This window comes from Lampetra planeri, unplaced genomic scaffold, assembly GCF_965212315.1.
Source record: "Lampetra planeri unplaced genomic scaffold, kcLamPlan1.2.h2 scaffold_1309, whole genome shotgun sequence".
Taxonomy (NCBI): domain Eukaryota; kingdom Metazoa; phylum Chordata; class Hyperoartia; order Petromyzontiformes; family Petromyzontidae; genus Lampetra; species Lampetra planeri.
In genome coordinates, this window is record NW_027614026.1 from 20519 (window position 1) to 30757 (window position 10239).

General features: G+C 42.4%; 1 protein-coding gene across 1 annotated transcript in view; it reads left to right on the forward strand.

Moving 5' to 3' along the window:
• Positions 1 to 9615, forward strand: part of LOC144739115 (netrin-G1-like) — a gene marked incomplete at its 3' end in the record, with an annotated part of 28271 nt that extends 18656 nt beyond the window's left edge. Inside the window, 3 exon segments of the mRNA XM_078622095.1 lie at positions 5216 to 5242; positions 8567 to 8611; positions 9556 to 9615. Of these exon segments, the coding sequence (XP_078478221.1) occupies positions 5216 to 5242; positions 8567 to 8611; positions 9556 to 9615 (132 nt within the window).
• Positions 9616 to 10239: the final 624 nt, after the last annotated feature.

Below are 10239 nucleotides of genomic sequence, written 5' to 3' on the forward strand. Positions count from 1 at the left end.
TCGTCCTCATCGATTCATATTCTCATTTAAAGAAAAAAAAAAAAAAGCGAGGAGGACCCTCCTCTAATCTGACACATGATACCTTCAGGACATTTGGAAAATGAACCATCAGCCTTATATTCTGATAACTTGCTGGTGGGATATTTGCTGTTGGTCATTTACTTGATATTTTCTCTGTAGCATCTCTAGCAAGTAGACTGGCGGTGAAACAGCAGAGATAGATGCTAGATGTTTGTAGAATTAAAGAACAGAACTAAACAAGGCTGTAACATGTAGCCTGCCTCACTTGAATTACGTCACCTACATTCATCGCATTTTGAAGAATGATATCTGTATTTAACGGTTGGAAATGTGCACATACTTGTGTCATTGTCCACCACTGACAAACAATGCTGTCATCAGTCTTTTCTTGTTCATCTCCATCAGATGAGTAGATTTCCCTGTCAGGGCCAGATTAGCAGACACTTGCTCAGATTTAGCTGCAGCCTGCCACAGCATTTGCAGCTCTTTGATCAAAGCCATGGAAGGCGTGGACATGCAGCGGATTTCACTGTAATGATTCACCCCCGTCTGGAAGGAAAATCCACATCGACCTTCCTCCGTCCCGATGAAATCCCCGTGGCTGCCTTGTCTCAGCTGAGCATGAGGAGAAGCCCTGTCATCGTGGAGGTGGCAGCCACAATAGTATTTAAATAACCTACAAATCAGATTCCTGGTGCATTTTTTTCTGTAATTAGTTTAATTAATTCAGCGATACCAGATGCTGCGTTGTTATTGTGAGTCGTGTACAACTGGGAGGTGCTGTTCATGGAAATATGGCCAAACACGCGCATCCATGCACGCACATACACACACACACGCACAAACACGCAAAGATTTGTTAAGATTTGTTTTCCGATTTAAATCTGTTCTACATATGAATTAGGTTTCTACATATATTTCAGTGATAATCCCAGGGCAGCTCCAGGAGAAATAAATTAAAATTCATTGTAAATAAACAAACAACCAGGATGTACATCTTCCTGATGCAAAAAAAATTACTTTTTATAATTTATAGTAAAAAAAAAAAGCTGTATGTTATATGCCCAGTGTGTTCCATTTATACTTCTACTTCTACCGTCAATTGATATAACAGACGGCGTTTCACGTGCTGCTTTGCCCCATGTAAATTGTTTTGTAAAGTGTCACAGCTCTGTGAAGTATTTAGTTAGATTCATGCATTCATAAACATGTGTGTGCACTCACTCTTTTACGTCCGAATTTCCATTTTTACCTCTGTGTGAAACTCATCACCCGCGTATTGTTTTGCACCTTCCCATTTCTGCACACCCCCCGCACCCCCATCCCCACAACCACCTTTGTCTGCCTCCGCCTGTTGTCACTCCATCTCCTGGTTTTGTTTCATGCCTGCATTCTGTCTCTCCGTCTCCTCCCCAGCTACCCCAGAGACCGATCTTGTTTACTCAGTCTTTTCCACATCTCGGCTCTGTGCAGCTGTGACGGTAATCTTTCTTTCAAATATTTGTTTCTTCCAAGCTCCAGATTCCCTTCTACACTGATGTCGCTGCTGATGCACAGCTCATTCCATCCCCAGTAATCTGTGCTGCTTCCTCCTTGGCTCCTGGACACTTTCAGACTTGAATCTTACGCATTTAGATCAAGCTAGCAAAACCGGCCACTCCAGCAAGGCAAGGTGTAATTTTGCTTTTGAGGAAAACCAATCAAGTCCTGGCTGTGTGCTGTTTTTTTCTCGCAGCCTTTCAGCTGCTCACCTGCGAGCAGCGCCTGTCACCCTCACTGAGGTCTGTGAGGCCAAAGAGCTGCGGATGATGACTGATTGCTCTAAAAATAATAATAACATCCAGAGAAAGTAATTACCAACTTTTGCCTGCAGTGAAAATACAGCAGATAAGACCTCAAGTAGTCAAGGTAGCACCAAAGCACACATGCACACACACACTGAAGGTCACCTGAACGGATACTGACTGACATACTCGCACAGACGCACACCTTTTGATGCCAACAACTGAGATATTTTCTTTACAGTAACAAACACGGCAAATATGACCATCATGTCATTATTTCCCAGTGCCGAGATGCTGAGCGTGCAGAACGGGAGGTTGCTCAAAAGATTTAAAGCTCATGGTTTCACAGACGAACATGTATATTACAGCTTTCTTATAATCCGTTAGTAAGGTCACGGTGATCATCTTGGATGGATCACCGAACTGAAGCTGTGTTATTTATTGTAAACCAGCTCATGGCTCATGGCTCCAGCGCTGAGTGTTGATGCACACGCACACACGCACGCACACAAGAACACACAGACAGCACCGAGATCATGTTCACCACCCAGTGAAGCATCATCCCTGCACCATAGTCATAAAAATCAATGGTGCACACCGTCAACATAAGCAGCTCCTAATGCTCTTCCTGTGTGATAGGACACAATTAGATTGCAGCCAGTGCCCCCATAATGGCAGGGCCAAGCCGGGGAAGGGGATTGGAAATGACAGTGATTGAAAATTAATCGAATGACCTGACATGGGATCCTGGACATCTGCTCAAACCCCACAGGTTGTTCATGAAGTGGTGGGTAATCGCGCTGACAGGCCAGCGGTGCTCCAGAGGTTATTTCAGCGGCTGTCAAAGTGTGATTTATCAAATGAGTTGTCATTATATTTACACTTGGTACAATTGGTATAAGTGAATTACATTGAAATAATAACTGCAGAAGCCAGTGTCACAACAAACAACATGAGTGTGCCCCAGAAGCAGATTTGCTTGTGTCACTCATACACCAGTACATTATATCTGACATACTTTTTTTTTTTTTTTTGTCAATGTCAAAGTGTTGTTGTATATGGAATCCAATGAATTTCTCTGCATTATTCTCTCACACTGAACTAGGGATGATGCACACAAACGGGACAGGCATCTCTCTCCCTGTCTGTCTCTCCGGTTTTATATTTATATCCATCTCCAGCGAGTCTAGTGCTCATCTGTCAAACTAAATGTAGACAGAACCGGCGTATTACTGCTCTGCCAGCTGCTCGACGAGGCCTGTTTAGCACTGTGTCGCCCTTGTGTTTTGTTTTTTTGGACTCAGACTTGCAGCTCACAGCTTAAATTAGACTGGAACAACCATATTTACTGTATTTTCAGAGGTAGCAATTTACATTATGTGTGCGTTGCTAGTTCATAACGGTATCAGTTTAATGTGGTACTGAGGAAGCTAATACTACATTTTTAGGATTCATAATAGGAGATTTGGCGTTGCCCCTCTTTATCCTTCCTCTTATGTTCGGGTCGGTGCAGTTTTAGATTTTAAATGCATAAAAGAACCACATAAATTTGTTTATTGCGTCAAGGTTTTTGTCTTGGTACCCCTTTTTTAACAAAATAAAACAAACAAAAAACATTTTTCACCAAATTATAAAATGCTCTGGTTGGAATTATGACCTTTGCGTTGTTAGGGTCGATTTTGACCAAGTTATAAAAACCAGATTATAAAGCAAGAGCCAGAACTAAAATCAAAAGTACACTATCAGCCAGCACACTGACAGCCAGCACTTCTCCCAATCATGTGAGCTTTGGGGCATTTCCATTTCAGACAATGAGGTCAATTCAGTTTAGAGTTGGTGACTTGCAGAGTGCACATATACTGACAAAAAAAGGCCCAGAGGCCCACACCAAAAAAAATATTACAACCAATATTTTCATGGATAAGGAGTCCTTACCAAGCCTTACCAAACCAAGTAATGAGAAACAAACTGGATAATAGATAATTGTTTTTACTGTATTTTACAGCTGATTTAAGACACGGGTCAAAACCGGCCCGTTAACACAAGAGATGGTAACAGAAAACTACCACAAGACAAACGTTATATCATATAATACCAACTAATGTGCTATGTGCCAATGTAATAATCAAACAGCAGGTATGGTGATTAAAGCCATCATTTGTGGACTCTTCAAATCAAAGATCTGTGCGCCGCCCGTTTAACATATTTCTGTTGTCGTTATTAACAAAGTATTAATAGTAAAGATGGTGATGGTGAGGCCGATCATCCCTTGTCATTGTTCTTCATGTCTCCTGGTTGACGTTGCACAGCCTCTGGCGGTTTGACATCCGTTCCGCTCTAATGCCAGGATAAATTCCTGCAGTCCAGCACTCTCAGACAGGTCATAGATTTGTTGCATAAAACGCCTGGCGGGCGAAGATCAGAGGAAGTGATTGAATGACAGGAGTCTGATCAAAGCCCACACATGCTACTCAAACACACACACGCACTCCGAAAATCCTCATGTTCCCCACAGCTCTTGAAGATTTTTCACATGAGCTACATGAAAGGCCTCGCCAAAGGGTCCACACACTCCTCCTTGGCCCCTCAGCTTCCTCAACATAGTTGAGGAGGGGGCGAAATGTTTTCACTTAATTTCATTTTACACAGGAATATTTCTCCAAAGTCTCAGTATGCTTTGTCTTTTGAACTGTGAGGGGAAATCACTTGCTTAGAAAAGTTAGCAAACCAAATCACACACCTCTGGAAGCAGCAAAAAATACACAGCACATCTTAAAGAAAAAAAATAAGTGCTGGCTCATGTTGTGTACAAATAGAATTATTTAAAACTAAACCAGGACGCTTGTGCTGCTGTGTCATGATGTTGATGATGCTGTGGCAGGAGATCCGTCTCAGTCTCCTCAGACTGATTGAGGCCAGCATCCTGAGGTGGGTGAGATCTGGTCACCATGGGGATGAGACGGACTGCATTATCTCCCCAGTTGCCATCTGGCAGCTGGGATTGCTTGACAGGGACGGACAGGAAGGCTGCAGGAGAAGACATGTCTTTTTTTTTTCCATCCGTGAGGCCATTTGATATTCTGTGTGCGTGATTCTGCACGTGAGAATTGTGTCTAGTGTGCCTTCTTTGACAGGACAGGTTTGAAAGAAATCACATGCTGAGAAAGGTTTGGGATCCTTGGGAACTTCAAAGTATGAAGTGAAGACGATGCTCTGTGCCCCTGTTTGGTTCATAGATACTCACTGATGTTGGTACATGTTGGGATGTGCAGCTTTGCAACGATAATACCAATAATAATGATTAATAATAATATAGAGATTTTGTTTTCATTGCAAGTAATTTTTACATTCTCCAGTGCAGTTTCACGCCCTGATTCATACTTTACTGTTTTTTTCTTCTTGTCTTGCAGGTATTCCTAATAACATTGGTCCAGTTAGTAAGTAAACAGCCACAAATGCTCGATGCTTCGCTCTGCCTGTCGTGCCACCCTCCACCACACAACCCTGAATGTCTGCCAGGTGTCAAGTGTTCATTTCTGATTCTTTCTACCAATCACTCAACAATATTGTTGACTAACCTTTTCAGAGGGGACATAAAGATAAGCAATAGCTTAGGGCAGTATTGTCGTGATGTGGCCATATTAATTTACTCAAAGAGATAACACTTGCCTGCCTCCGCATGCAGTATTGTTGTTCACGTCTCCTCTGCATCATAAATGAACGGCATCTAGACTTTATTGAAGTGCCGAGACCTTTCTGGTGGTTTAGGGCCACAAAGGTCATTTTAATATAAGCCACAAGTGCCTGGACTGGTATTATCTTCATCAACCAGTAACCCCTCAGGAGGAGGAGGAACAACCGAGCCGCGTCTCAAGTTCCCGCTGCCTGGAAGACTGTGTGGCGCTGCAACTATAGGAGCGTATTGAGCAAGTCAAAGAACATTCGCAGCTTTGCATTCAGTCTTTTTCTCATTGGCCTCTTCTTAGAGAGTGTCCTCGCCAATAGGAGCAGCATATTAATGGATAAAAATATCCCTTTGGCAAAAGAAATTCCTGCCTGGTCATGGACTCACTTTACACTCGCTGGTGGTTCAATAGACACAAATTACTGCATTATCAATCTGTAGCTGCAATATTAGTCTGTGAAGGTCACTAACACTTGTAAGTTCATTTCTAAATTCAAATGTAGTTGACATTTAGCTGTAAAAAGAGATTTATTTATTTTATGGAAGATGAATCCACGTCCTGAAATTTAAACTGTTATTGTATCACTATATCAAATTAGTTTTTTACTGTCAAACACTGTTAAATATGACCAAAACTAGGTTTGAATTTGTCTGATTTCATGAGGTTTGAAAGTTTTGTACTTAGTGAAAGCAATTTCGGCATTTATTTATTTAGTTATTTCATTGATGGCAATGTAAAACTAAGATGCTGGATCAGGAAAACAATATCATTATCCATATCAGTCAATAACAAAGAATGAAATCATACAAGAATTAGTCCTGTCCTTTCTCTCTCTGTAGGTGTTACACTGTAAAAACTTGTAAACAAATTTTGATTTCCTGGATGATATTGTGCACTGCATTATCAAACAGTCATTGTTCTACAAAAAGAAAAAGACTATAGGCTTTAATCCAAGTTGAAGTCTGACAGAAAGTCTGATGCTAAGTCAGAGTCAGAAATGGACATGTGGCAAATAAAACCAACTGAACCCTCCTGATTTTCCACTGCTTGCCTTCTTCACCACCTCTCCTCTCCTTCAAAATGATGCAACCCCAAGACTGCCTGCATGGTCTGACTTGAGTGTGTGTGAGTGGTGCATGCTGTTGAATACACAGGCTACGGCAACAGCACATTTTCACATCAGTGCTCTCCATCCCATCCAAATGCCAGGCCAGACCATGTCCAAAGACTGTCCTCAAAGGCTTAACAAGGGAGAGTGTGCATGCATGTAGGTGTGTGATTTTTGTACGTGAGTGTGTTCGCCCACAGGGATTTAGAATTCTCTGGAGCAGCCGACTCATTGTAGCTGCTTCCCACAGAACTGGCACAACATAAAAAAAAAAAAGAAAAAAAGAAGAAACTAGTCTGATTTTACAAGGAAGAGGATGAGGCCATTTTTAGTGCAAACACGGTACACATTTATGTCTGCATAATGAATTGAGAATAGAGTGGACAAAGAAGTCCGGATGTCCTTGAGATTATTAAATGCACAAGCATCTTTTGTGGGTGGAGAGGGAGCACGTGCACCTTCCAAGTTGTTGTCTGAAGGTAATTGAATCCTTATTGACTTTTCTCAAATCTATTTCAAGTTTATTAAACCAGGCAGAATTGCCTAATGTGGACCATTAAAGTGGAATTAATATTTAAAAAAACAATTCTGCCTCTGCAAGATTGCGTTTCATCACGGGTATGGAATTGATTAAAAGCCATCACCACTCATTTAACTCGCCATACCTGAATATCCCTCGTTAATAAAACAAAAAAAAAAGGATTAATGGATCCCTTATACAGCTCATGATTTGCCTGAATGTGATCATACTCTGCCAATGAGATCTGATAATTCCAGTTACAGATTATTTACTCATGTGTTTTTAGTCAGCGGGTCGTGCAAACCAGGTTTATCACAAAATCCGTAACAATGAGAAAAAAAAATACAGAACATAAAAATGTCTGGGGTGGATTCAGCAGTGATGATCAACTGTAAGAAATTGTTGGGTCGATAGAAAATGATATAAAAGGATGAGAGAGGAGATACTGCACGATCGTTGTCTGTTCAAGCAGTTAATGAGATCAATAATTGGTAATGGTCGAGGGATTGAAAGTAATTGGCGTGTTGACGCTCCAGCCTCGGTGCTAATGCATCACTCACTCCCAATGCGGCTAAGAAAACGTTTGAAATAAATTAGCCAGACATTTAAAAATGATTTGGCCTCATGAACAGCAGTCACATTTGCTCCTCACACATAGTTTGGATAATAGGCTTCTTGCCAAGACACCGCTGGATGTTAATTAACCAAGATTGCATGATTTATGGAGTCAATAGGAAAAGGACAGAAAGATCAAATGAAGAGATGTCGGGGCACAACGAGGAAACTTATCCGTATTCCTCTCTTTGCTCGAGTCCTCTCCATTTCCAACCGCAAAGTATTTCCCTGACACGGAAATACTGACTTGTATGTAATTATGAGGTTATGCTACCCAAGCAGTCCGTCATTCCAAATCCCAACACCTGCCATTATTTATTCATTGTTATTCCTCCACCAGAAATACACTGTAATTAGATATTGATTACGTAGTCAGTGTGATGAATTAAACAAAACGCCCCCCCCCCCAACGTCTCCATTTGCTATACGGTTTAGACCTGCTTGCATTAGCATGACTGAAATGTTAAAATTCACGAGGGCTTTATCTTGATTTTACTCTTTTCCTTCAGTTTTTCACTCATCATCGCCATCACCATGTACATACACATACACAACAAGACCATGGAAGTCCCACGAATTACATACAACGTCTCTCCAACGTCCTTAACGGGCTTTGGATGCATTCGTTACTCGTCCATGTCAGCCGTGCCACACTGTATTTGCTGTTTCCTGAGATTTTTTACTGCTAGACATGTGCGTCTCTTCAGTTGTGTGTGTTCACTACCACATTAGCCCCGTCCCCTCTCACCCTCGCACGCCCCTGTAGAGTATCTATAAAGTGCATCACAGAAGTGCACATGAATAACTCCTGGTTTCTCTCAATTGCACGCAGTTCGGCCGAATGTCTCATCCCTAGGTGTCGCTAACCGAAAAGAAGGTAGGCATCTAAGTTAACACAATGTTTTCCACAGATTCATTTGGGTGTTTGTATAGAAGCACTAGTGCTAACAGCATCTTACCCCTTCAAGGATTTAGTAGAGTATTTAGATGGCACATAAGATGTGTGTTTCCATGGAGCAAGCGTTCTGCAGCATGAAGGACTCAAACACTAAACACTGTACCGTTGCACACTTTGAATCAACGTAGCGCTACCAGGGGTTCAAGATGTCCATCTTAGCACATCAGGGAGCAAAGCAGAGGAGGTTTCATAGTGGTGTCATGGAGATTGATGTTCAGCTCTCCGTATCTTCATCCCTCATGCAGATGTGATGTGCAACAAGCTCAAAAGCAAAGGAGATGTTTATTTCCAGGGCTGAAGCCAAGCGTGTGTGTGCGTGTGTGTGTGTGTGTGTGTGTGTGTGTGTGTGTGTGTGTGTGTCACCCAGTACAACGGCAGAATGTGAGCCTGTTATTTCTTGTGTGTGTTATGACCGGAGAGGAACTGAGGGATTGATGTGTTCACTCCAGTTTCCTTGCCCACACACCGCGCAAACATCTACTGGGGGGGGGGCGGGGTAACTCTCGCTGGCCTCCACTGAGGAGGAGAGTAGTTTATCAGGGGATAGTTTCTGTCTGGGGAAACACACACAGAGGCCTTTGAATTACACAACACACGTATTCATGAACCCAGGCAATAAAAGGACCATAATATCTGAGGTGTTCGGCACCGAACAGATGCTGCTCAGGCAGCATTTTCACTCTTTATTTCCCAACGCCATCAATCATCACTATTGCTTTTTTTGTTTCTTTCATTCTTTTACTGCTCCATATATTGTTAAACAAGGTGCTAAGTATTCTTAGTTGACATTACATGTTTTATGTTGAATTGCAATGTCATGCTTATTCTTTTTGTTTCTTTCTTTCTTCTTTTAATTTGTCTAGTAGCTCCTCAGGTTGCGTTGTCCACTGCCCCTTCCGTCCATGTTGCAAACAGCAAGCGAGGTAGGAGCTCTGGAATTCATACATTGCCCCCCAGATGACCACCCCCCAAACCTTCTTCCTGTATGAACTGTTTGTTGTTTTTCCAGTGTAAGCCCCTATAACCCTGCAGCACTTACCCAGTGTTAGAGCACTCTGTATCCATATCTCCAGCTCAGTTCTAGAATGATCACAGGCTCATTCGTCCATGTAAACTGGGCGGGTGGAACTACAAACTATTTTTGGGGGAAGAGTTTCCGAGACTCAAGCCGCTCTATTCCCCAAGTGTGCATGATTTATGACCTTAGCCTATTTCTGGAAAGGAGATATTATTTGTCTTCTGAGAGTATATGTGCAGGAGCCAGACATCTAATGTAAGTGAGTATTTAAGCTTCCTCTTAGACAAGTGCCTTAGGTGTGGGGTAGACCCGGCTGCTGCGGCTGCTTCATTTCCAAGCACTGTAAGTCGACAGAGACTTGACCTAAATAAAGATCTGGATGAGCCCCCCCGCCCCCGCCCCCCCATTCTCTCTGTCCAGGCAGTCACATCTGTCTGCGCTGTCACACATGGTGTCAGTGGTCACTCGGCATGGCAGAGCGGCTCTAACTCGGAGAGAGCCGAGCTGAGGCTGCATCTCTCCCGTTCTC